The sequence below is a fragment of the Trichophyton rubrum genome (assembly GCF_000151425.1).
Source record: "Trichophyton rubrum CBS 118892 genomic scaffold supercont2.3, whole genome shotgun sequence".
NCBI classification, from domain to species: Eukaryota; Fungi; Ascomycota; class Eurotiomycetes; order Onygenales; family Arthrodermataceae; genus Trichophyton; species Trichophyton rubrum.
The window spans coordinates 1,773,116-1,799,231 of NW_003456426.1; the positions used below are offsets into that span (position 1 = coordinate 1,773,116).

The window sequence follows — 26,116 nt, forward strand, 5'->3', positions numbered from 1 at the left end:
GGAAGGATGCGTTGAAGAAGCCATTGCCTCAGCAGGTGGACCTAAAGTACAATGTGGGTGATATCATAAAGCGTTGTCGGGAAATAATAGGAAAAAGCCACATGGTATCTTGAACCATTGGCACTTGTGTCAAGAAGTGATTATTTGGTTCATATATGTTTTCAGAGTATTTGGGCATACAATGAAAGGAGCATAAGCGCCTGCTCCTATGTCACATCCACGAGGTCGGTTCTAAGGTCTCGAATCATTGAACGAAGGTATGTTCTTAACTACTCTGTATTTATTTGTCAACTGAATACAAGACCGATAACAAGAAAAAGGCCCCAGTTCAGCCATTTGTTAACGATCTTCAGTGAGGTCCGGAGACATCCGTGATTTGTTTTCACAAATTAGTTAGGTTGGATGGCCCACTGGTGTTTCAAAATTGTCCAGGGTTTATGTAGCGCTTGATAAAGCTGTCGGAGCTATTTATACAGTAAGTAGTTAGCACTCCACCATGTAAGTTAGTTAATCTCAGAACTTCCGCTCCCTCGCACGTCATTGGTTGCTACCCTGCCCATATCCACCTTTGATATCGTTGCGTTGGCCAGCCCTGTCACCTCGTACACCTCTCAGTCGGTGGCCTCCATCCAACCCCCAAGCCTTCCATGACCAATTTCTCCCTCTCCTGCCATGTCTTCCCTCTGCTCTCAAGGTCAATAATTCTCCCCCCACTTCCTTCTCGAGACCGGATACCGCTCGAGTCGAATTTCCAGTTGTGCATTTTTTTGGCGTACCTGCGTAAATCACGTTCGAAGGTTGTGTCTCCCGACCATCCCAGAACAGCACACCCTATAGTTCGGAACGGGGATACTATAATATCAACTCGCCTGTGGAGATTTGGGTTTGCCTTTCGGGGATTTACCGGGATTGGGGCAGTTGATGTTCCAAACTCTCCAGCCAGGGTATCACGGCTGGAATCTTGGGAGGTTAGCTCTTGCCGTTTCATGTCCTCGTTTATTTTCCGTTCTTCTGCTTTCTCCTTTGGTGCGAGAGGAGGGGACTTCATCTCCCCGGAGTCCTCGGACGAAGATGATGATGAAGAATTACCATCAAAGTTGGGGTCCTGCCATACGACGAGAGCTTTATCCAGGCTGTCAAACCTGGGTTTCCCGCTTGATTCTCCACGATATGGCAAAGTCTGTTGGTCACGATTGGTATTTGTGAGATGAAGAGCAAGCGTGTGCGTGATCCATCCTTCTTGCTCTAGGCTTGCAACGACATCGAACACCAGGTTGGACGTCACTCTTTCGTCCCGGTGAGTAAGGATCACATCCACGTCGCCGCTCTCTTCTTTGCCCCGTCTATAACCACCGACAATAATGCATTCAACTCCTTCGCCATCGAAATCAGAATCTGGCCTGACGAGCTTCGCATGGTGCAGTATCGTATTGGCAATAGACACAGTTTCCTCCTTTGGGATTCCAGTAAGGAATTCCTCGTAGTATTTCACCCCAATCTGTTGTACTCGGGATAAGGCATCCCAACCTTGCTCGACTATATCGTCTAAATCTCTCCATTGCTTCTGGTAATAAAAATCCCTAGCGGATTTAGCTCCAACACCCCATATGTTATGAAACGATTGAATGACTCTCAGCGCTGGATCAGTGGTGAGCGGCAATGTAGATTCCAGAATACCGTCTTTACTATGTTTCCATTCCGTGAATAAATTCGCAATGCGATTCTCGCAGCCTGGTAGGGATAGAACCTCCTCGGGAGATTTCAGTTTATATGGATATGCGGACAAGGAAGCTATGGACGTGCTATATGCACGAACCCCAACCTCATCCAAAGTTAGCTCGCGGATCTTTTTGATCTTAAGCAGTTGGTCGATAAACTCTGCGTTTGGTGAAAGAAGCGGAGTAGAGCGGCAGCAGGAATATACGACTTTGTTGCGTACCCATTCAGGGGGGTCTGGTATAGAAGCTTCTTCCTCCAAGTCCGAAGTTGAGGCGCGGTACAACTTTGGTCTTTGCTTAAGAACTGAAGGACTATCCGAGGTGGCCTTCATTCGATGAGAGGGGGATGATGGTATAAATTTCATTGACGGTGATGCTGTATCTCCTCTAGCCCTTCCAAGAATACTGCTACCAGGGCTTTGGTTGAGAGCAGTCTCTTGAGCCGCACATCGACCCGGGAAAGTTGTGCTTGACGATGCTTTCTCCAGGCTTGCAGTAGGTGGCTTTGATATTTTATGGCCTTCGTAAACAGTAAACTGTTCAAACGGTAGAGGCTTCTTTGCTTTTAGGGACTCGTGTATCCAGCTCAATCTGATCACCCGAATGTTTTTATTATCATCATCCAGACGCCGACGCTTTTGAGCTGGTTCGTCCATTGCTGCTGCAATTGTAATGCCCTCTGTCCAGAGCCCTTTTGAACGAAGCTCTAATGTTGCACGCTTTTCGTGGGATACTTTACCAATAGCTAGACGGGCCTCCATGATGTCGTAGGTTAAAGGAGCGCCGCATTTCGAAAGTGTACCCTCAATAGCATGGAGCTCTTCCAGGGATATATGTGTAGGAAGTACAAATATAGTGGGGCAGGAGCTGAGATCGATCGTATCTTCATTATCGGCATCCGGAAATCCGGGAATGTCATGGACTTCCATTATTTTGGAGAGCGCTATCGCCCGCTCAAGCCCATGAAACACATCAATCCAGAGGTACAAAAGCAAGGGAAAAACTTAGCAAAAAATCACTATAACTCGAATTTCATAACGGTGCCTCCATAATATATACAATGCAAGGAGTAGTTCACATAAGCGTGACAATCGGCTCCATAGGAAGAAAGCATAGGTCACATTGAGGATGGAATGGTAGGAAACGAAATATAGGGAATAAGATGAATTAATTCACCTAGGTTGTGAATATAATTCGAGTTGAATTCTCCATGTATACGATTGCTCATACTCAGGGAACAACGAAGTCGAATGTAGCCACGACACTGAGGGGTATCTTGAAACGCCTTACTGGCGAATAAAGTCTCTGATAGGGATTTCCGTTTAGAAAGCTATAATGCTAAGGTGAAAAACGGTATCGTTTATGAGATGGATTCATATTATCGAGTTGCAACTTTTTATACGACATTATGATTATGACGCGGAGGTTGGGCCAAAGGGTTGTCACGTGAATGGTTATTAACGGAGTAATAATCTTCCGAATTAGTCACGTGCTCACTGTTTTTCGACGTCTTGATATCAAAAGAGAAAAAAAAAAAGGCAGGAAGAGGACGACAAAGAATACAGCCAGAAGATCAACACCGCCGGCCGTTGTTCGCTTGTTGGAATCAAGGACTGACGGGTGATTCTGGAGCTTCAGCATCACGCTACCACACCCTTGGAACTTGCTCGCTTTTGAGAGTTCACCCGGAGTTTAAAAGTCGCTTCAAGCCGTGTTTGCCTTGAAGCCAACTTGTCAGGGGGCGGGCCACGGGGACATCGAAACGGCGATTGAACTACCTTTGATCTCGTTCGTCCCGTTCCTTACTCCGTGGACTACAATAATAGATCAAAAATTCCAAAGCATGGAGCAGGAGGCCTTATCGCTTGCTTTTACTGCAACACACGGACATAGCCTCTCAGGAACAAGCCAATGCTTCGAAGCCCTCTCAACGGATAATGAACAGTTAGGCAGTTCTGGCCCTGGTGTTTATTGTATGCGTGGATATCGATAGCAGTTCGATGCTCACTCTGGTTCCGTTAGTACTGGAGGATCACCCTGATTTCCGTCCAGGATAAGCATGCAGGGGAATGAGCCTATCGTGGTCTCGGCTCTAGGTAAACCTTGGCATTTAGATGCTTCTTACTCGACAAATTCAGCTACACATGCAGCATATCCATGATGCCATTATTGTTCCCGGCAAGACCTGCCTTTCAGACTGAGACCAGAACTGCACGTATGGTTACCAGCGTTGCTATATCGACACTCTCTTAACCCCGGATGTGGCTGCATATTGGCGAGCTGTGGAACTACTCCTCGTACAGAGGACAGACGAAGTAACCACTGAGGAGGCATTTGAAATCTTATTTCATGCTCGATATCGCTCCAACGGAATATAAATACGGAGGACCAAACCCAAAGAGCAAACCATGGATTAGCCGCGAATGTCTGCCTCTCCGTCCTGTATCATATCATATCTCCTGCTGAAATTGAGGCCGTGGAACATTATGGCTTCTTGCTTGCAGACTACCAATAAAACCAACTACGGATTCTAAAGAATGTTGCTACTCGGTGACCTACGCTGTGTAAAAATGGCGTCATTCAATATTGTCGGGGAAATAAAAACTTCCATATTCCAGGGGTGTTGCGTAGGAACATTTCACCCATGCCAGGAACAAAAAGCAAAGCGGCCGGTGAATTCTCGCACCCGCGGAAAGTATCACGCTGTTTATTCTTTGCAGGGCTCTGGCTGTGCCATGCTGCGTCGATTAGAACCCGCGGTAGGGCCCTTGGATCGAGAATTACAAGAAAGCGCTGGCCCCATAAAAATTTCTAGGAGAGCTTTTCCCTCGGCTTCGGCTGCATGAATCATATTTCAGCACTCGGGCTCTGTCATGTTTCAGGACAAACTCTTCCTCGTTACATAAACTTGAATTTTGACTTTCAAATCGACAGGTTTTCAAGGCAGACAACCAAGCGGCATGTTCTCATCTCCTGCCCAGGGGCACACCCCATCCTAAGCTCTGGGGCTTGAAAGATCGAAATGACCTTTATATGGCCTGGTCGTGGGTCTTTCTCCTTCATGTCTTTGAGCTCAGCCGTCGGCCACTTGCTTAACCGGCTCTAGCGCAGGAACCAGACGGAGTTCCCTGTGGCTTGTGAGTGTCTCGCCGTTGGAACTCACCAACGCCCGCTTCTTTTCTTTTCCTGGTCAAATTTTCGTCACTCCACCTTGACTTCAATGCATGATGCACGGGTGGTTCGCCAGTCCCAGCCAAGCTCCAACTTCCCCCTCATGGCCACTTATCAGGACAAAAAATCATAATATCGCCGACCCACGCCTCAAGAAACACAACTTTATGCAATAATGCGTGTGTTATTGCAGCTCAGCACAGAGTTAATATCACCAAGGCATTTGGTTAGCTGGTGCTGAACGATTTTGTTTGCTCTGCGGAACTGGACAATATTGATGATACGGAGCTCGGTCTCGTTTTCTTTCCACGAGCTCGCGGTTTATGCAGGACATCCACCTCGCGCCTTGCCTGACAACTCACCCCACTCGCTGGGAGCGTTTAGCTTTCCAGAAACCTTCTCTCTCTTGGCACAAGAAAAAATTCCCTGGAAGCTTTCGTATTATTTTTGGGCGTACCAAGCATCCCAGAACTATCCGACTGGTGACTTTTGAATCGAGCCGTGTCGCAGAGAAAGGCCCAAGGAACCCCTTGCCAATCAGTCGCTGGAATTGAAATCCACCAATGAAACAGCGCAACTGAGCGGGCGGCTATCCTGACCAAAGCTTCCCCTGGCAGGTGCAAGGATTGAGCTGGGGACATCCCCTTAAATCAGCGAGATTATGTCTCGAGAAATACGGAGACTTCATCTTTGGGTACTTTTCCCAGGCAAAAAAATGGACCCCAGGAGGCAGAGTTTCGTTTCAGGCTACAGTGCCGCTTTGGTGGTACATGCATATTCCTCCAACTAGCGACGCCATTGATGCAATCAATACCTCAACAGGATAGAACCAACGCAGAAGCGGCATCCTTCGTTTGGGGAACTGCTGTATCGAATTGATTGTGACTCGCTTTTCAGCATGATGTTTGCTTCCTGCAGTTTCAACAGATGCTTGAGCTGAGGTTCACCATTGATACTAGCAAGAAATCATCCGGCGGTGATGGTCGATAGTGATTTCATTACCCCCTGAATGTACGGAGTAGACCTAGATGTGCCAGTGTAGCCAATCGTCAGCGGGATCATGGCGTCTCCGCCGACTTGTTATCCATCGATATATCTGGTGCCAATATAGAAGGTTTTGTTATGCAATATTGCTTCAGTGTAAGTACTAAGGTCAGACCCAGGAGCTCCATCTTATATCAGCACCATCCCTCTGTATGCTTGCACCTTGGCAGCGGCTATCACCTGTCCTCCTAAACTATCTCTCCACCCTGACTTTACTGGCATTCCACTCTTGGTGAAGCTCGATTCGCGTCATCATCCCATTCAATCTCTGTTACTGAAGTGGGCTTTGGCTGATACAAGGATGTTTTCCCGAATGGAGCAGAATGTGAATATTATTTTAATGCATGGGCATTCTTGAGACCCACCACCAGCTATGGAGAGTGTTTCTTCTGCTCGAAGTTCCCAAAGCTCAGGGATGGAGGATATACCTATATAAATCGTCGACACTTCCCCTTCATCGAGTTGTTTGACAACCAAGGTTCTAACTATCTACACTCTCTTTTACACCAGTCTCTTGGTATCACATTCTTTCTTTTTTTTTTTTTTTTTCTATTTTTATTTTCTTTCTTATTGTCAGTCGTTCACCATGGGTGTTTTCAGATTCATTTCCATCTCTCTTGCGGCTGTGTCCGCCGCCAATGCCGCCCAAATCCTGTCTATGCCTCATGCGCAGACTGTTCCCAACTCATACATTGTCATGATGAAAGATGACACCTCCGATGATGATTTCAAACACCATCAGAGCTGGCTCCAATCTACTCATACCCATAACATCACCCGCCGTGCAACCATTCAAAACGCCGGCATGAGACATAAGTACAACTTCAACAAGATGAAGGGATACAGCGGTATCTTCGACGACGAGACCATCAAGGATATCGCCAAGGACCCTAAGGTATGTTATCAGATAGATCAGAACTCACTTGTATCTCCGAATATAAACTGACGCTCTCTTAGGTTATGTTCGTTGAGCCTGACACTATCGTCTCCGTCCACGGAAAGGTTGAACAGAGCAACGTCCCATCGTGGGGTCTTGCTCGAATCTCCAACCCCCAGCCCGGAGCCGACAGCTACACTTACGACAGCTCTGCCGGTGAGGGTATCACTGTCTACAGTGTCGACACTGGTGTCGATGTCAACCACGAGGATTTCGAGGGCCGTGCTATCTGGGGTTCCAACCAGGTCAACGACGGTGATGACAGAGATGGCAGCGGCCACGGCACCCACACCTCCGGTACCATGGTCGGTAAGATGTATGGTATTGCTAAGAAGGCCAAGCTCGTTGCCGTCAAGGTCTTGGGTAACGATGGAAGTGGCCCTACTAGTGGCATCGTCGCCGGTATTAACTGGTCTGTTGAGCATGCTCGCCAGAACGGCGGCACTAAGAAGGCCGTCATGAACATGTCTCTCGGTGGTAGCTCTAGCTCTGCTCTCAACCGTGCTGCCGCCCAGGCCGTTGAACAGGGCATGTTCCTTTCTGTTGCTGCCGGTAACGACAACCAGGATGCTCAGAGCAGCTCTCCTGCTTCCGAACCCAGCGTCTGCACCGTCGGCTCTTCCGCAGAAGATGATAGCCGCTCCTCCTTCTCTAACTGGGGTCCAGCTAGTAAGTCCTGTCTATTTCAGAGTATAAGGTACCTTTTCTAACTTGATACAGTTGACATTTTCGCTCCCGGCTCCAACATTGTCTCTGCCCGTCCAGGTGGTGGTTCCCAGTCCATGTCTGGTACCTCCATGGCCGCTCCTCACGTTGCTGGTCTCGCTGCCTACCTTATGGCTCTCGAGGGTATCTCTGGTGGTGCCGTCTGCGACCGTCTCAAGGAGCTTGGTACCTCCTCCATCACCGATGCCGGCCCAGGCACCCCAACCAACGTCCTCATCAACAACGGCGGTGCTAAGGGTGGCCAACCCAACCCCAATCCTGCCCCTGCCCCATCTCCATCCCAGCCCTCCGAGCCCCAGCAGCCAACCCCCAGCCAGCCCGGTCAGCCTGGCGAGCCCTTCCCGGGAGAGCCCTTCCCTGGCGAACCTTTCCCAGGACAACCTTTCCCAGGCGAGTCCGCTCCCGCCCCAGCCCCCGCCCCCATGCCACCAACCCCCCAGCATCCGCATACCCCCTACCCAGGTGGTGATAACTTCGACTTCGATTCATTCTGGAAGAAGTACTTCGGCGGTGAGCACTGGCGCAAGATGTTTAGCAGCTTCTGGAACTAAGCGGTGACCTTTTGGAATTCTGATGTTCATCATACACTGAAGCAGTGCTTCATGAACTTTCGCTTCTTTTCGTTATTTATTGAATGCCTTAGTTGTAACTATTACCCTCTATTTAGTTAGACCTTTGAATATACATAACCAAAATAATTGTTTGATACAAGTTGTGACGTCTCATTACAGACATTAAGAATTTTACTAATTTTGCTTTCTCAAGCTTATCAATGGACCTTTAAGTTAACTAAACTACGAAGGCAAATTTAACGAGCGAAGGAGCCGATTCGCGTGATATCATCTGTGCGTCTTCGTCTATGATTTAATATGCTCTACGATGCCTTTACCACAATGCAAACCCTGTTCAAACCACGTTTAATTAATACTCAATAAACCTTCGTTTGATCGTCAGGTTCGTGTCTTGAGATTCATGAATCTCATCTGTTAACCGATCGATAATCAAAACCACGGATAGATCTCGGTCAAACAAGTTTCGTATCAGCCGCAGTCCCTGTTTTAGGCCTGTCTACTGGGTTTTCTCCTGCCTGGTAAATCGATTGTGTATCTGTAGCGGCAACATCCAGACCGTCAATGCGGCTCTCTTCGTCAGCCTGCGCCCTGACATGATAGCCACAGCTTGGTGTGCTGTCCTGGTTCTTGTCAGCCCACCGTCGCCACTGTGGGTAAACTAAGACGCTTATGCCTCCAAAAATGATGAACAGTCCACATATGGCACCGCCAATGACATCGTAATAATCACCGGCAATTTGAACGCCGTCCCAGAATTTTCCATGTGGTTTCAAAGCGTTTAAGAGGAGAGTCAGAAGCTGGATGACGCCAATGACGATGGCGACTACAACTGTCAGAGAAGTGAGAACTACGGAGTAATAGAGGAACGCAACCGAGTCTCGGGGACTCCGGGATACTGGTTCATCGACTGGTGTAGACTGTGGCTCAGGTGTTTCCTGGGGAATAGGCGCAGCGGATATCTCAGCTGATGGCTGTGATTTTGAGTCCAGGAAATGTGCTGCTGGCTGCACGTAGAGAGAAAGCATAAGAGCACCGTCGATGGTGTCCATCAGGCACATGCCCGCTGCAAACCCATGTAAGCATTGAACTCCTTGTATTTACGAGGTTTAAAAAAAATAATGGGCCATACCTGTGAACAAAATGGGAAGAATCAAGATCAACCAGATACTGGTTCCCTTTGATGCTTGGACAGATGATATCCCAAGAAGAGCAATCTCCGAAGATGTGTCAAACCCAAGGCCGAACAAAACTCCAAGCGGGTACATTTTCCACGGCCTAGTATCTATTCATCAGCATATGAGCTTATCTTAGCCAAAGAGAGAGCCTACCGGTCAATTATTTTGAACATCCCCTTGAGAATTGAGAAGAGAATACCACCACCTTCGATTTTCCACATTTCTTCTCCTTTGTTTTTGTCACGAAGAACTTTCTTCATCTGTAGGATGAGTTTATACAGGATGTACCCATTCATGACACCCAAAAGAATCAAGAATGCAGAGCTGACCGAACTCCCGATGATGCCCCCAATTGAACCATACTTATCAAATTTATCTGATACTGCTGCTGCAGTGGCTGCCACCACGATTGAAGTGACGATGACGATACTAGAGATGTTAGTTGACAAGTATCAGGGTTAGTTTTTGGAGAAGACCTTACGTTGAATGGCCAAGTGAGAAGAATGTCCCTACTGTAACTGCTTTCTGACCTGTTGCGAGGAGACGCCGTGTCATCAAGTCAATAGCCTATAAATGAGAATTAGATAGTATCATTAGACGTAAAAGATATAGCCATCTCACTGATATATGATCTGCGTCGAGAGCATGACGTAAACCAAGAGAATATGCAAGAGCAGCTGTTGATGCTAGGAATCTATGCACGTAAATTGAATCCGTCAGCGGCTAACCTGGAACGTATACCGGGTTTAGAAAACGTACGGGTGATATGCCTAGTTCACAGTTAGTGTTGATAGAAGTTATTAGACGGACATACAACACTCACCAATACAATCCCCACTGCGACCCAGACCAGTATATTGATCAATGCAATAACAAAAATAATAGCAAGAGCAGGCAATGGTATCTTTCTCAATCCCGGTACACGACGATGTGACCTTTCAGCTTTCTCAATAATGGACCATCTGGGTTTCGTGTCCCTATTAGCAGTCAAAAGCTGCTCTTCAGCCGAGCTTGCACTCGGCATGGTTGAGACTGTATCTGCTAGGTCATCAATGATCGTCCTGTCAAACCGATATCGTTGAAAATAAGTTGCAGTGACTTTGCGAAAGATGTGGGCAAATTTGCTGTTGATATTTGTGATTCTTCCAATAGAAAAAGCTAGAATACACCCGTTCCCCTCTTCCAAAACAAATATGCAAATTCGGAATGAGAGTCAGGTGTATCCTACTGTTCTTTTCGTCCCTTTGAATATTTCCTTCTTATCCGATATCTGGAGACCATCAGGTGAACTGGATACGAACAATCGTTCATGTCTTCACTTCCTCGCGTGCATTGGATAATCCCGACTCCCCTCATAGCGGAATGAGTGAAAAGGGGGCAAGATTTAAATGACAACTTGCTCGGCAATCCCAGGCCGACCTTGCCTTGACGAATTGCCAGTGTGGAGAATCTTGCAGGGGATGAACCGTCCGATAGACGAAAAGCAAAAAAATGAGGGGCCAAACAGTCGAGCAGAAGCAAGGTAGCTAGCCGGACGGCGGAAATGGATGGAATCTCGCCCCGTTGGCAGGAAACCAGTCTTCCTCTTCTTCAGCCAGGGTAAACTGTTCAATATCGGGTCAACGATACCGGCGAGAAAAGGCGATATCGTTTTTGGCGGTGGTCAAAGAGCGTGGGATTCAGTTAAGGTAGGCTGTTTATTGTGGAGCTCAAAAAAGCTTGGGTTCTTTATCCGGTCCACTTCGGTATCAGGTGAGGAAGACAGGACGGAGAAAAGGAGAAGAGACAGAGAGAAACGAGAAGGTAGGCCAAAAAGAAGTACCATTCATTAACCAAGTACACTGCCGATTTGCCAAGTTTATATACCAAAACATACCAAATCACAAATCACATATATGTAAGTACAAGAACGAGAATCGCCTGGGAAGAAGAAATCCAAAAAAAAAAAAAAATAAAAATAAAAATAAATAAATAAATAAAAAAAATCGTTATTATAGTCGCCAGTAGTCCTCAGTCCGAAGAGAATCCATCTAAGACTGTATATCATCTGCCTGTGCGCGGAAGACAGTAGAGTCTTGCTCATCTTTGTCGTCCTCGCCATCCTCGAAGTCATTATCATAGTCCTGTAGCTCCTCTGATGTGCGCCGCCCGTCTATATCTACGTCTAGGACGTGTGGGCTAACCAAAAACTTCCCCATGGCTACCATAGCGCGGTAGATCTCCTTTCCGGTGGGAACGATGTGTTCCCTCGGTAGGAGGAATCCATAGCTCCCCCTATCTCTCAGCTTAATCTGGTACGAAAAGCGGACGTCCAGGTCGTGAAAGAACCAATCCAGGGCGCTTCCCGCGGTACTCTCAAGTGCAGACGAGGTAACTGGTTCATCTGCATCTTTATTACCCGTGCAAGACGCCACGATGCCTCTGCATGCAGCTTTGACGTCATAGTTTTCTCGTGAAGACTTGCGGATGGCCTTTGCTAGGCCGGCGCCTAGTTCTTCTAGGTTTTCTAGGTTGGCGGGTAGATGGGCGCATGAGTGACCATACGGATATAGGATCTGCTGTGAATAGGAGTGCAGATCCACGAACGCAACAAACTGGACGTTATTCAACGTTACCTCGTTGCGGGCCCAGCTGGCGATCTCGCGCGCTTCGACGGCATCGAATGGCTGATCGCCTGCATAACTCTCTGAACAAGGGTTGCTGCGGGTTGTATTGCCGTCCCATTCATAACCCCAGGAATGGTCTAGGTCGATTCCGGGACAGAAAGAGAGGGAGGTCTGTTGTCGGTTCTTTCGCCACAGACGATCTGTAGAGAAGGTATATGCATAACCGTCTGGGTTGACAGTGGGAATAAAAACGTAGTCGAACTGTTCTAACAGTTTTGTGATCGATTTGGACTTTCCATAGCCTGTTATAAAGGAGTATGCGATGTATGAGACCGTGGAGACGCTGATCCATTCTCGAGCATGAGCACCGCCAGATATGACGATAGTCCTTCTTCTGGGCGCCTGCTGTGCGTTGTTTGTCGGATGTACGCCAACACGAAGAGCAGGAATATCCCGTCCTTCGGCTGTCGTGCCCACGCTAATCAGGGTAGTGTGGGAGGAGAACATGGACACGAGGAGGCGCATCCACGGGAGAAGGACCGACAGCGGCTGGTAGTCCTGGAAGAAGATGTTCTTGGTCTCATGGGGTTTCGATTTCGAGGTGCTAGCTGATGGAGAGAAACGGCGGGTCGTAGGACCCTGCTGTAAGGGCGAAGATGGGTTGGCCTTTGGGTACGATTCGTAGATGATCTGCGCCAGGTCGCGGATCAGAGGGACGTGAGAGGTTTGTAGAGACGGAGGGAGCAGCCCAAGTAGCGATGGGATCTATAGCCCGTCAGTATCAAAATATCATTGCACTCGCATATAGAAAAACATACCACGTCCCTGGAGAGCCGTATGTCAACCCAGTCGTCATGGCTGCCCCAGACGTCAAGAAACAGTATATTCGACGCTTCCACCAGCGCCTTGACTTCCTCCTGGTTCTTAATCGTAAATCTAAGGACTACATCCTCTCCGTACCTCGCCTGTAGCGTTGCTGGCGCCCTCGAGACGGTCTTTGCCCGGTTTCTAGGCCGTGACTCGCAGCCCTCGCTGCGCCGCGGCAAGCCCCAGACAGATTCAACGAGCGAGTCCCGCAGTCTCGTCCATGCAGACGGCGTCCGCTGCGTCTCCTGCCTTACTTCTAGCGCTGGATCTGTGTCTGCGGTGGCACTGCGGCCGGACGGGGAGAATGTATATGCCTGATCTTCGTGCTGTGGAACAGCCGAAACCAGCGGCAGCGAGGATGCGAGCGTCAGAAACAGGCTAAGGCGGACGGAGAAACGCATCTTGCCATCGAGAGATCAAAGTCGTCAGGCTAATTGAAGGAGTCTCTGGTATGTTATTTCATTTCTGAGCTGCGTTTTGAAGATGTTTAGTCGTGGGAAGTTGGGCCATGACTTCATAGGCCTCAGAAACTGGGTAGAATAGAAGAAAATCGAACCAGATGAATACGAGCAGAGCAAAAAGGAAATCCGACGCCACAACTTCAGCCACCGCGAGCACCGTTGAACAACTGACTACGAGCTACATAAAAACGAGGCCTCTGATCGAATACATCAAGGAGACGGAGCGGGACTCTCTCCTTACAAGAAGATGGCCGGATAGCGGCTGGGATCTCTGGTGTACATGGACGCAAGCAAATCGCCGGCGTCTTCGCGGCCGTACAGCCTCCCGGCCGTCACAAACTTCCTCAGCCAGGTCTTGCGTCTCATGGCCAGGCGGGCAATGCGAGCGTTTCTCTCCGTCTGGAAGAGCCGGGCGGTGGCCTCAAGCTTGCGGCGGAGAGCCTTCAGCGTGAAGGCGTCGAGCAGGCCTTCTTCCTCCAACAGAAAAAGCAGCAGGATCTGGTAGATGAACCGGGATGTCAGGCCGACTTTGGCCTCTTCGGCCATCTTCTTCAGCTTCGGGCAGATGATGATTGAGTGCGAGGCGGAGTGCCGCGTTCTGTCCACGTCTTCGCCGTCCTGGAGATACATCAGGCCCCGGATCAGCGTTCGCCGGATCTGGCTGAGCTCCTGGAAGGGCGTCCCGATCTCACATGCAGGACAGTCGCACACGAAGCCCAGACACGCATGGCGCTCCTTTGGCGGGTGGAAGGTGAATCTGGCGTCGTAGATGATAGTGAGCTCCTCACCGGCAGTGATGTCCTGGATTGCATAGGTGGAAATGGCATCCTTTCCGTTGAAGGGAGCTTTGCAGTTCGCAATGCACGAGTGATTGAATCTCGGTTGCAGGATGAACATGCCGCAGACTGGGCTTTCGCCGAGTCTAGCTGTCAGAATCCTAGAGATGGTCATGTTGTTGTCAATGAAGGCATGGGTCATGCTAGGATATCTCGCGGAGCCGTTGTCACGCAGGCACAAGAACTGCTGCTTATCCTCTGGCTTCAGTTTCTGGAATGCTGCGAGGACGGCCAGCTCAGTGGTTCTGCCCGTGGGTGGCTTGATCACAAAAAGGGGCTTCTCGTTCAGGACCAGCTCTCCCTTCTTGATGTCTCTCTTCGCGAAGACACCCCATCCTTTGCCAGGAGAAGGCTTCAGCTCAAAAGGTGCATTTTCGGGGAGCTTGAGCTTCGTATAGGCTAAAACAGTCAGCTTAATATAGGATCCGGCCAAGCTTTCAAGAAACTCACGGTGTGGTGCGGGCATATTTGCTACTATTATGGTCCGGACCTTGTTGTGGAAGATGGTTAATAACCATAAAAACAAGTCTGGCTGGAGAATTTATACAGTAGTGTAGCGAGGAGGAACACAAGATACCAACAGTAATGCGCTAGCAGCTTTCTTAGGAGAGCTTTGCACCCTGGGTAACAAAGAGAGTGAACCTCACTTGACAAAGCTATATAGCTCTTAGCTTATCATCAAGTGAGGAATATGCTAACATTACTATACCCTGATGATGGCTATTAAGCATTATTATTCATAGCTGTGTATACCCTAACACTTGTGTGTTACTAGTCTGATCTATATATGAACGTATATTTGCATATTACGTTGATAGGAGCTCGAACTGATAAGAGTACACGCTGATGGCAGATTTATTTCTAGCCTTTGAGAGTTGATACACCCCGGAATTTGATACTGGTTATAACTAAGTTGCTAGTAATAGCAGTGATTCCCGCAAAGTACTTATCAATTACCGCCGATATGTGTGTAAAGAAACGCGAGGAGTAACTCTATCTATAATGGAATCTTATATCACTTGGAAATTTTCCCTATACCATCTACTTTGTAAAGCTGATCCTCTCACTGACATAACTCCCTGTAACCGTGACATGCACAATGCATAGTAGTCTATTCTATTCGAATAATCAACAAAATAAGTTGTATAATGTTAGGCGAGTATATAAAATTTTTTCTGTAGCCGTATTATCTACATATTCGCTTTATTCATACTGTAGTCAGGCATGTTGCTACTCTAGCTTCTATGAGCCTTCAAAAGGCGTGTAAATGCCAAGATATAAATTCGTGATGCAAAAAACCTTAAGTAAGTTAAGCTCGTCCAATTAAAATTAGCGAAACTAAAAATAGACAAGCTTGGGTATTATTATATAAGCATCACGCTCGTCATTTTAAGGATGTCATGTGATAATTCTAGTGTGACAATCTCAGATGACCCAAATATATACGCACACTCCAGAGAAGTACCATTAATTCAACGTCTATTGCAGATTATTCCCCGTTAACATTGGAAAGCTGTCCCAGACTTAGAGGCCATGTTCTTCCCGCCGCCAGCAAATCCTGTACCTTCCGACGATATTTCCACCAAACCAGGCCGTATCTTTTCTTTCTCTTTCTTCCCTTCCTTGCCCCCTTTCTTGCTTGTCAAGTCGGCTTCACATACATAGCAAAACACCTTTCCTATACGGTCTACCTCAGCTGGGTCTGTAGAGTGTGGGTCTGCGCCTTTATCCGCAGTCATAAACTGGTTGACGCAGCGTTTGCAAATAACATGCCCACAAGGCTTGGCGACTAAGAATGAAGTTAGCGATCGTATAACACTTAGCAAATTAGGATACCTACGAATAGCCTTGAGTCCATTGCTGAGAGCCTTCTTGCAACTTGGACATATGCGGACCATATCTCCTGTCTTATCATCCTTTTCTTCTGTAAAATGAACAGTCACCAACCCCTTTAGAGAGTAGCCATGTTTGTTCTGCGATGTTGATGCAGGGCATATGGGGTTCAGCTTTGTCGACTTTGAGTCATCTCCACTTTCAGCAACAGATGGTGTTAATGATGGTACCCAGAAGGAGGGAAGTTGAGATTTCGATGATTCTGCCTAATACTCCGTTAGTATGCTTGAAGGTGTGGCATAGACATGAGACATACCTTCTCCCGTTCAATCTTTTTCATCATCTTCTCTCGTTCCTCCATCGCTATCTTTCGCATCTCCTCTTCATCTAATTCAAAGCCCTCCTTACGCCTCTTCTTTATCTCCAGATTACCCGGAGAACCATCACCATCCTTCTCAGATTTCTCATTCTCCTGCCTTCTCTCTTCTAGTTCCCGTTTCCTTTTCATCTTCCTCTCCTCAAGGCCCATGCTCACCATCTCGAACTCCTTCAGCTCTCGATCTCGCGCTTCGGCAGCCAATCGTTCTTGATCCTCATCACGTTCTTGTTGAGCAATCTCCCGTTCCTTTTCCAGACGCTTTATTTCCTTTCGTTGTGCAAGGAGATCGTTGACGGCGCATTCTCGGCAGAAAAGATCGCCATTAGTGGCGCACGCGACGACTGGTTCACGAGCTGGAAGAAGACACAGTCTGCATGAAGAAAAAGGTAGAAAGGATTCGCGGGATAGTCGAGTGCTTTGGGATCCCCAGGTCGAGCGTAGAAGGGATCGTTCGTAGGACGTAAAATGTGGCAGTGAGGTGTTGCGCTTTGAATGAGCCATGATGGTAGCCAATTGGGTATATAAACTGGACAGTGTATTTGTATCTTTTGTATATTAATAATTATTCCTAAACAGACAAATATACGAGCTAGAAAGATGCTCTTCGTGGTCTTTTTTTCAGCTTGTGAAATGAAATCAAAAAGTCGCGAAGTTGCAGCTGCAATCGATAAGACTGCTGACTTAGCAATTTTTTAGCAACAACCAATTGTATAATTCAATTCCTTGACGATATTTTATTGGCTGATTTGGAAACCTTAATTAATGATTTGGCCAAGTATGGGATTCGTCAGCCATCTTCAGATTTCATCCATTTATGTGGTCTCTCCAACATGATAGTTTGATCAAGGGTCTGTTATTTGACAAGCTTTTATTGATCAATTTACAGAGCTGCAAAACGAATGCCAATACCATTTCTATACGTAACAAGGCAAAGAGAAAGAAATAGAAGGGGGAAAAAAAAGAAGAAGAAAATCAGAGCAATGTATAAGGTCAAGAACAGTAAACAGAAACGTATCCCACCATCCATCCATCCACCCATCCATCCTTTACCACGAGAATAGGAAAAAAAGAGAAAAGAAATGGGTGAGCAGAGAACGTGAGGCATCTTACATACGCATGTCCAGCATATATCATGTACGTAGACACAAAAGGAGAATAATAGTAAAAAACAGATGGAGAAGGAAAGTGGGCAGAGTTGCACGACACACTTTCCGGTCAAGGGAAAAGAAGTAAATCGAAGGGAATGGTAGAAAGGGGAAACGGGTTTAGCGAACAGTGCACGCAACGTGTGTAGGATAAAGAACAGAACAAACGGAACAGAACAGAAGAAGGAAACGGTTTTTTATGTATTCCACAATGAAAAAAGCCGGGTATTTTGTTTCGTTATGCCATCCATCCATCCATCATACGTTTCTTTCAGAAGAAGAAAAAAGAGAAGAAACGAACATAAAGGAAAGGAAAAGTAATGAAAGAGAAGAAATGAAAGATGCAAGGAATGGTTGAAGACGAATATGAGAGAGAGCACAGAGGAATGTATGTATTCAAGCTACAACAAGCTTTGAATCATCATGAGTGACTTGGTGCTCACTAGTGTTGCCAGAACCGGAGCCCGTGGTATGCGACACGTCGCTTATTACTGGGGAACAACGGGATGGAACTGTCGGAGCACCTATATCTGTAGACTTGGAAGTAAGAGCAGAAGTAGATGCAATGCTAGTTGACCTAGCTATCTGCGTACCTGTGTGATCCGCACTTTCAGGTCCAATGGTTGAGACAATGGAAGACGCAAAGACCGAATCTGTGCCGTCATCAACGCCAGCAGTCGAACCGTCCGGTTGACCTTGGGCCGTCTGGAGCTGCTGATTCGACTGTGGCTTACGCTGCTTTAGCCTCTGTTCAGGTGAAAGCGTCTGCCATTCAGAGCCGAATGTGATTATAGATGCCTTTTTGCCGTGAACGGTGAAGCTAGGAGATTTGCGGGGGAGGGTCCCGGGCTCATCAGAGGTAGCTGCAGGTGTAGATGGAGTTCCTGGATTATTGCCATTGCTAGCGCTAGCATTGACCGAAGTAGAGTGAGTGGAAGATTGGGCAGAATTGGAAGAGTCGCGGTCTCGGCCCTTGCGGCTGGTGCGATGAAGAGGGACATTGTGGTGGGCTTCTCGAAGAGTACGCTGGAAGCTGCGGCGAACTTTAGAACGTTCAGAAGATGGTGGAGGGGAGGGCTGTACGGCATCCTTGTTTGTGGAATTGGTGGATATAGGTGTGATAGGTTCCTGCTTGCCAGGAGAGTTCGGTGGGCTTGACAGGGAGACGGTATCCAAAGCAAGAATCCCTGTTTCGCGGAGGAAACGTTGCTCCTCGTCGTCATCATCTGTAATACTTGGCCGTGGGGTAACTGTGTTTGACGTGCTGTCAGTGTCTGTGATCGGCGTTGTCACAGAGTTGGGGTTAGGAGTAGACACGTTCGTGTGTTTAGATGCGATAGTGGACGAGATCGAGTGTCGATTGCTCTCTGCAGAAATAGATGCGGCTTCGGACCCGACTGGCCCATTCCCGTTAGGCGCAGAAGCAGTTGATATCGATACTCTCTCGCTATCCTTTTCGCCCGATAATGTGCTATTTTCTCCAATGTCCCCAGCACCGTCCATCATTTGACCAAGAGCAAGGCCGACCTCCTTTTTCCAGCCTACTGCGCCAACACGGCCTTCTTCTTCCGCCAGGTCTCTAGCCAAAATTCCCCGATGACATTTCAAGCGTTCCAGGTCAAGTCGAGCCCACTTCACTTTAGCAGACATCCGACCCGCTGCAAGGATGACCTGTCCCCGGGTCCGTGGATGAATGGGCGTTAGATGTTGCAAGTGTCTCGCGTTCCTCAGTAGCATATCAACCTGACGCTGTGCAACAAATAATTTCTCATTCGATTCCTTAATGTGTGCTGCTATCTGCCCGCGGCGAGCAGCATGCGCTTCTTGTGTATACTGCGGATCTGCGTTTGATTGCTTTGCCCTTTCCGAACCTCTCATGCGGATGCCACTAGTGCGGTATGTAGCAGCATAGTTGATCAAATTCACCCACTCCGCCATTTCCACGTCTGAGTTGGCCAGGAAAACTTCTTCAAACCCGCCATGACGCACAAGAAGGAAACCATGCTTGTGCCGTTTGTAGCTTGAGTCAAGCAGTGCGACGGCTTCGGCAGTAGACATGATTGTATCAGGTTTAAATGCCGTAAGTGGCGGTGTGAATGTCACTGCCGGGGGCCGGCTGTCCTGCTTACATTTTGCATCATACTGTGAGATCAGTGACTTCACCCATTGAACGTCACGGAATAAATAAAGCTGTGAGCCAGTAAGCACAGCACCCCATTCCTGCCAAGGTGACAAAGCCTTTTTCTTTTTTGCGTCCTTGCGCCAGAGTAGACCGACTTTGACGACACGGATATCGACTAGGCCAGGTTGAGATTCTGCTGGGTTGGCTATAGTCGATTCAGTCATAAATGCATCTGGTCGAGAGCGAGCAGAGACAATCTGAAGTTTGCAAGGATTATCAAAGGTATTATTTAGTTGTGCTATAGAAGGAGGGGAAGGTAGATGTGTGTTTGTCGCCGGAGTCGAGGAGTAGATATCTTCAAGTTCCATGACATTCTTCAGATTAGGTCGTAAAGAGGATACCCTGCCTTCAAGAATGAGCGCATACGGGTCTATTGGATCCTTGGACGACTTCATCAAATGGTCTGTGCTTGCCATCTTCGTCATGAGGTTGCTTCGGGCTTTGGGTGATGAGAGACGGGAACTTAGATTGATTTCATCCTCCACATGGATAAAGGGGGTATAGCAGATGTTATCATAAAAGCACTCAAGGACTTCTTCGGCCACGCCCTCACCACGGGTATTTTTAACGTAGTCCGCGCGCTGCATTTTCCGCTTGTTGTTCTTGTTGAACACATCCGTGTGCAAAATGAGCAGTGAAAAGGCAATGAAATACGCTTGTTCGGTGGACTCAAAGATTCCAGGGTTACATTCATGGTAGCGGTTGGCGAAAGATTGAATCATGCGATCAATATGTTGAGTTTCACGAGGTAATTCAGCTTCCATCAGCAGCTTGCGAATAGCCATATCCATTGGGTCACCAAAGAAGGAGAAACTACGCATATACTTGCGTAGAGCAACCGAGTAGAATTCTTCTGCCGATTGGGACAAGATGCTTGCGATGGCACCACGATGAACGCTTGATTCTAGGCGGGAAAGGTAAGTTGCGGAAGTATCAGTTGGAGAACGGGGTGGATAAGAAGATAATTCGCGAGCTAGGGAAAACGAATTTGGTTTAGACGCCGTAGGAGTCATTGGACTGGGGCCAGCTCCAGGAGTGGAAGCGGTGGGCGTTCCTGATCGAGGCGTCATGGTGAGGTCATGCTGACTGTGTTTGAGACGGGAGTGGATATTGAAAAGATCACTAAAAGATTTCCGCGGAGCACTGATTGCCGGTGGAGTGACGTCCGGTGTTGAATTGATATCAGTGTCGTCCTGAATCTGGTGCAGAGAACCTAGGGTGGAAGATCTGGCACGACGTTTGGCACGGTCAGTGGCAGATGGGGAAATAGACGACTTCGATCGGCCTGAGGTAGCAGAATCCTTGCGGAAAAGTGGAGGTCTAGGAGACCCGGCTGTTGATGCCGGACGGCCAGAAGATGAATGTGAAGGTGACGGTAGGTTCGAATCGCTGAATAATTCAGCAGATTTGCTCGATTGGGTCTGGCGGTGGTATGCCTGGCCATCTGTGGGTGGCAATTTAATGGGTACGGGAAAGAGAGAAGGTCTGCTTTTCTTTAGACGGGGGAACCGGAATATAGATGACGAGGCAGAGGCAGGTTCTTTCTTTGACGGCTGGCCAAAATACATGGATCTATCACCAGAGCTTCCGTCAGAACGAGAAGATTCAGATAGGCGAGCGTTGGAGAGACCAGACTGCGAGTCTGCATGTGCATGAGCCCGGTGTCCGCTACGGAGAGAGGTGGTGGACAGTCTTCCAGCCTCTTCGAAGCAGATGTGAGAGTGCCTTGCGTTGGAGGAAGCTGGAGGTGTCGAGTTAGCACTACGGTCCTTCTTGGGTCTTCCCGTGAGTCCCGGGCTCGAGCTTCGAGAAGCAATTTCTGCATCGGAGACTAGGTTGTGTGATGACCGTGAAAAATGTAGCTGGCCATGTAGTTGACTTGGTGGCAGTCCCTTTACTGGTTGTTCCAGATTGTGATTCGTCGGTGAGGTGGTGATAATTGTCGGTGCTAGAATCCCGTCAGTAAACATTGTCAACCGTTTTCCTCCCGTCTTTCTCCCTCTTTTTCTCTAGCATCTGTAAACCAAATTGGTACATAGAAAAACCTACGAGGAAACAGCTTTGGCACTGGCGGTGGTTCCGAGTTCTGGTAACTGGACGACAATTGGGGGTCGGAAGCGTGCCGGAATCTCATCAGACTAAACCGGTTTCTCTTAGTCGCTGCACGAGGCAGGGCAGGATCTTTACCATCCTTCTCCCAAGCCGAATCAAGTCTGCTTCCATTGTTGCAATCGTGAGCTAACAATGAGCGTTCTCCAGTCACAGTCTGGGTCTCTGATAGTCGGGGAAGCGGGGAGCGAGGACGTGATCGAATCGAGTGCTCGCTTTGACGAGGCGGCAGTTCCACCTCCGAGTGCGCGGGCGACACATGCTTCTTTGCAGTGTCTTTGGAGCCACCCCGGAGAGGCCACGGCATCCTGATAGCGGTCACCGTCTCCGTGGCGGTCGTCGTAGAAGTGGTGGTTATCGTGGTGGTGTTGGATCTCCTCCACATCGCACACTGTCATGTCATGTCATGGTCAAGAGGGAGGAGGAAGCCCTATCCGGCAGGCCCAAGACCAGGTCTTACTGTGTGCAGCGTGATAGAGGAGATTTGATAAGTGTCGAGATACGTGATGTCCTTTTTTTGTTATTTTCGTTCTCCCTGAAAGGAGGCGTGTTTCGCTGGCTGAAGCTGAAGTGCCCCTGTGGAGGGCAAGATGGGGCTGGTGCGTCAGCCTTGGAAGGTTATCGAGGACCAACCGAGTGCGTTGTCGACTCCGGCTACTCTGCGAGGTGCCCGTTCTCGCTCTCTTCCGTCTGTTCACGAGTCCGTCGACCTGGCTAGCGATGAAGCGTGAGGTTGAGGTTGGCTCAAGGTTGAAGTTGAAGGTTGAGCGTCGCAAGTCCAAGCTGAGCAGATTAGGTAAGCCGGGCAGAAAAATTTTTAGAGAGGAGGACGCCAAGGCGAGTGTTATTCGTCCTTGTCCGCGACGTCAACATCAGTCAACAGACGTCGAGATGTTGGCGGTGGCTTCCAGCACGAGGCGAGGGCGCATGGCGACAGCAGTAAGAGCCATGGAAGAGGAGAAAAGAGGAGACGGGACCAGGGGATACTACCGTGATGGCGGGTTGCAGCGTCCGGCTATTAATAGCGCTGATTACGGAGGGTCGCTGCATACATTATACAGGGTTCTTTATAGGCTGCTTAGAGCGTTGGCCGTCGACTATTGGCCTGGACGGCTCTTGGTACATGCATCTCCTTGCACACTCCTCACCGCGGCTTCTAGATGCCTGCATGGAACGCGGCCTATGATGTAAGAGGACCAGAATGTTGCCGGTTTTATCGGTTGCTGCCTTTGTGCCGAGCTACATGAGCTATTTTGAATACTCAATACTAGTTAAAATGTCCTTATTATCCCAATATCTATTGCCCCCTAGCAATTTCTCCCGCTTTGCCCATACCGTTGTACAAAAGTCAGAAACGAACTCGCCTCCCTCTAGAAGGAGTCCGAGAAAAGCAGAATCCATGGCAACGTCCTTCAACACAGTTGTCATGTACCGTGTCACCAGTTTCCGTAGAGGGTCAATCGGTGTAGAACATCCTCGCGTGTTGTCCTCGGTGTAGACAAATTGGATGAGCATGACAAGGTCTCCGATTCTTTTAGGAAAGGGAGTGAAACCTTTTAGTGTCGTATAGAGCTTGGACAACACCAGCTCTTTTAGCTCCTCGATGCAATATTTGTCTGCTATCACATAAAGTCTAGCATGGCCAAGAAAAACAGGAGTAAAGTCCTGGTCTGCTGTGACATTGGAGAAGGGTTTGAACTGCTCACTAAACCGGGCGCATCTCTCCGGGACCATGTATCTGTGGTCCTCTAGATCCGAACTAGGCTCCAAGCTTTGCTTTGGAGCCCTTTTTCTTTCTTTTTGTCTTCATTTTGGGGGGGGGGGGAGGAGTTGATACTGGCGACACTAAAGGTGATTCCAAAGCATGTGCCAACTTTTCAGACTGACTGTCATCTCCCACTGGAAGAGCTTCCTCGACGGTATTACCATCCCAGCCACAGCTAGGCGGGGAATAATTGTCCAAATAATAGAATTCGCAGAACCGAGCAAAGGTATCCTCATCCACATCAGGCCATACTACCGTTCTAGAATGTGCCTCTAGCATATTGCCGTTCACCAGTCCATGGAGCGTAGATGATTGCTTTGTAATCGCTTCGGAATTCATAACGAAAGGAACCTTTTCAGGTCCAATGAGGAAGGTGAAAAATTCCGAGCGGATGAGCCTATATTGCGTTAGATACTTGATTATTGGCGCAGCTAAAGCAACCCTTACCTGCCAAAGGGTTTATCCATGGTAACATTGGATAGAATACCAACTCCTAGGTATAGTGGAGGAAATACCAGTTGTTAGGTCGATGTCTATGGAAGCGGGGAAATCCTGGCCTTTATACCCTATCCCGTCGAACATACAACCTGAAAAGAAACAAGCTGGAGAAATTAGAAATATGTCATTTCTCCCGTATAGACGTTGATTCGCAGCCCTTCCGAGACAGCATATCCACGAAAATATGAGAACGGATGACTGCAGTGTTATCTTCTTTCACAAACTAACGTATCAATCCGCATTCGTTCAAAACATATCATTTTGGTCAAGCAGCCTACCAAATGCTTTGTCATGCTGCATACGAGTAGATATGGCCTTAGAGATAAAGCGGCCGTGTGCATTTTGACTACAATTCTCAGAAGAATGACATCTAGTCGTAAACCTGTATGATTGCCTGTTGAGAAATACACGCTATCTCCCGAAAATGAGTTGCATCAAAGGATTTGGGCTTGAGGACAAAGAAACAGTAGGAAGTAGGGAAACATCGCAGTCTAATGATATATTACGTGAAATAGTGCGAAGAAAGGAAAGCACATGATTCTATACAAGCCTGAATATCACAAAACGCTTCACCGGGGCGGTAGATTCTTCCTATCACTTGCCTTCTTGAATTCACGAACGGTGATATCGCACTTCACCTCCTGACAGAGCACACCACGTCTGTAAGGAAGTAGCTTGCTAGCAAACTCAAGGCCACTAGCACGCTCAATGGCTTCCAGCGGCACCTCGAAATCCTGCAAACGTTTCTCGTTTGGAATTCTGGCGTTAGGGAGCACGAATGCTCCCAAACTAACTTTGCCGTACTCTCCGTTCCCATCTTCGGCGAAAATAACCTTGTAGAAATGCGTAGGCACAGCAACATTCGGAGGATTGCCAATCACTTCATAGCTAACTTTCCACTTCCCATCAGCGGGATCACGCTTTGGTAGGTAGAGTGGGCCAGTAACAATGCGAACAGATGGGTATTTCTGCGTCAACCTGCGACAGAAATCCTCAAAGTGAGCCCAGTAGTCGCGGTTGAACCCCTCTCCGACCTGGGGGCACATGTTTGCCAACGAGAAAGTGGCATCCATTGCTTCCTGGCTCCATTTTGCGTCTGCAGCAGGTACTTGGTGCCCTCTATCATATCCTGAGCGGTAATAATCGCTCAGGCGTGCGCGGAAAGCGGATGGGATGGACTCTTCTTCGTAGAATTGGCTGTGAGATCGGTCTCCATCTCGCTGAGCCACGGATTCAGAAGTTATATGCTCGACGACCCAGGCTGGATTACGGGTTCGACGGTCGAATCCGGCTGTTAGGGAAGGACTATCGATCACATCGGAGATTGGTCCAGGGAAACCATATTGGAATAGTCCGCTAGGATCGACTGGATAGCGAGAGGTTGGGAGAGCTGGGGGTGGGACACGGGCGGCGGCGGCGACAGGAGAGGTTGCGGAAGGTGGAGGGGGTGGCCGAGCAGCTGGCAGAGGTTCATGAGGCTGGCGGCGAGACGAGCTGGAGGAGTAGAGCAGAGCAGTGACACCGGCACCTGTAGCTACACCAGCGGCTGCGATGATAGCGAAGGTTGCTTTCGACATCTTCAATGCGGATATGGATATCAGTTTAGTACAGATGAGTGGATCCTAATGAGCGTATAGAGCGGTAATGAATGAATATAAACCCTCCCTCCTTCGTCGTCCTCCGTGTCGTTGTGACCTGACCCGCTGATCGAAAGAAAAGAATACTGCACGGGCCATTTTTGATAGATATTCGGGCCTAATATTTTCCGGAGGTTTATTTAAACTTTCAACCTGAATTGGGCAGTTACCACTAACGACTGCTCAACGGTAGAGAACTATTTTTAGGATTTATTTTTCCTCTGAAAAACATACTTAGTAAATTGTGAATATCCAGTAGTAGGCAATTATCCTTAATCTCTATGCTTGAGCTTTAGATTCCAGGCCGAGAAATGTTGGGGTATCACTTAGACTTTGACCATCTATGGGACAATGATATGGAGAGAGGAGAAGCTTGGTTGAAGATATCTACTCCATAGGCCAGTTTGATATGGGATACCCTCGTAGTAACAAGAAAGAGCCACTTATGAGTTAAT

At 48.1% G+C, this 26,116-nt stretch overlaps 9 protein-coding genes across 10 annotated transcripts; 1 reads left to right on the top strand and 8 right to left on the bottom strand.

The window, feature by feature from the left end:
* Nucleotides 1–595: 595 nt before the first annotated feature.
* On the bottom strand, nucleotides 596–2,647 carry TERG_03399 (uncharacterized protein; the record flags this gene model as incomplete). The annotated part of the gene is made up of 1 exon (XM_003236306.1): nucleotides 596–2,647. The coding sequence occupies one exon, from the start codon at nucleotides 2,645–2,647 to the stop codon at nucleotides 596–598; it is 2,052 nt and encodes a 683-aa protein (XP_003236354.1).
* A 3,872-nt stretch (nucleotides 2,648–6,519) lies between these two features.
* TERG_03400 (subtilisin-like protease 1) lies at nucleotides 6,520–8,147 on the top strand (the record flags this gene model as incomplete). Of its 2 annotated transcripts, XM_003236307.1 has the most annotated exons (3): nucleotides 6,520–6,828; nucleotides 6,891–7,539; nucleotides 7,591–8,147. In XM_003236307.1, the coding sequence occupies 3 exons, from the start codon at nucleotides 6,520–6,522 to the stop codon at nucleotides 8,145–8,147; spliced, it is 1,515 nt and encodes a 504-aa protein (XP_003236355.1). The 2 variants fall into 2 exon arrangements, with proteins under 2 accessions (XP_003236355.1, XP_047605934.1); XM_047749566.1 differs by lacking the exon at nucleotides 6,520–6,828 and having other exon boundaries at nucleotides 6,894–7,539.
* Nucleotides 8,148–8,620: 473 nt separating this feature from the next.
* Nucleotides 8,621–10,367, bottom strand: TERG_03401 (uncharacterized protein; the record flags this gene model as incomplete). The annotated part of the gene is made up of 6 exons (XM_003236308.1): nucleotides 8,621–9,231; nucleotides 9,298–9,443; nucleotides 9,497–9,772; nucleotides 9,825–9,910; nucleotides 9,965–10,066; nucleotides 10,167–10,367. The coding sequence occupies 6 exons, from the start codon at nucleotides 10,365–10,367 to the stop codon at nucleotides 8,621–8,623; spliced, it is 1,422 nt and encodes a 473-aa protein (XP_003236356.1).
* Nucleotides 10,368–11,325: 958 nt separating this feature from the next.
* Nucleotides 11,326–13,513, bottom strand: TERG_03402 (uncharacterized protein). The gene is made up of 2 exons (XM_003236309.2): nucleotides 12,768–13,513; nucleotides 11,326–12,714 (listed from the first exon to the last, which is right to left on the bottom strand). The coding sequence occupies exons 1-2, from the start codon at nucleotides 13,215–13,217 to the stop codon at nucleotides 11,374–11,376; spliced, it is 1,791 nt and encodes a 596-aa protein (XP_003236357.1). The 5' UTR covers nucleotides 13,218–13,513; the 3' UTR covers nucleotides 11,326–11,373.
* Nucleotide 13,514: 1 nt separating this feature from the next.
* Nucleotides 13,515–14,579, bottom strand: TERG_03403 (uncharacterized protein; the record flags this gene model as incomplete). Its single annotated transcript, XM_003236310.1, has 1 exon — nucleotides 13,515–14,579. The coding sequence occupies one exon, from the start codon at nucleotides 14,577–14,579 to the stop codon at nucleotides 13,515–13,517; it is 1,065 nt and encodes a 354-aa protein (XP_003236358.1).
* A 1,033-nt stretch (nucleotides 14,580–15,612) lies between these two features.
* TERG_03404 (uncharacterized protein) lies at nucleotides 15,613–16,826 on the bottom strand (the record flags this gene model as incomplete). Its single annotated transcript, XM_003236311.1, has 3 exons — nucleotides 15,613–15,902; nucleotides 15,954–16,212; nucleotides 16,263–16,826. The coding sequence occupies 3 exons, from the start codon at nucleotides 16,824–16,826 to the stop codon at nucleotides 15,613–15,615; spliced, it is 1,113 nt and encodes a 370-aa protein (XP_003236359.1).
* A 1,040-nt stretch (nucleotides 16,827–17,866) lies between these two features.
* On the bottom strand, nucleotides 17,867–22,589 carry TERG_03405 (Arf family guanine nucleotide exchange factor SYT1; the record flags this gene model as incomplete). Its single annotated transcript, XM_003236312.2, has 2 exons — nucleotides 21,702–22,589; nucleotides 17,867–21,600 (listed from the first exon to the last, which is right to left on the bottom strand). Exons 1-2 carry the CDS (start codon nucleotides 22,144–22,146, stop codon nucleotides 17,867–17,869), a joined length of 4,179 nt encoding a protein of 1,392 aa, XP_003236360.1. The 5' UTR covers nucleotides 22,147–22,589.
* A 54-nt stretch (nucleotides 22,590–22,643) lies between these two features.
* TERG_03406 (uncharacterized protein) lies at nucleotides 22,644–23,993 on the bottom strand (the record flags this gene model as incomplete). The annotated part of the gene is made up of 3 exons (XM_003236313.2): nucleotides 22,644–23,537; nucleotides 23,599–23,923; nucleotides 23,974–23,993. 3 exons carry the CDS (start codon nucleotides 23,991–23,993, stop codon nucleotides 23,010–23,012), a joined length of 873 nt encoding a protein of 290 aa, XP_003236361.1. The 3' UTR covers nucleotides 22,644–23,009.
* Nucleotides 23,994–24,593: 600 nt separating this feature from the next.
* On the bottom strand, nucleotides 24,594–25,601 carry TERG_03407 (uncharacterized protein; the record flags this gene model as incomplete). Its single annotated transcript, XM_003236314.1, has 1 exon — nucleotides 24,594–25,601. The coding sequence occupies one exon, from the start codon at nucleotides 25,599–25,601 to the stop codon at nucleotides 24,594–24,596; it is 1,008 nt and encodes a 335-aa protein (XP_003236362.1).
* Between the last annotated feature and the right edge of the window lie 515 nt (nucleotides 25,602–26,116).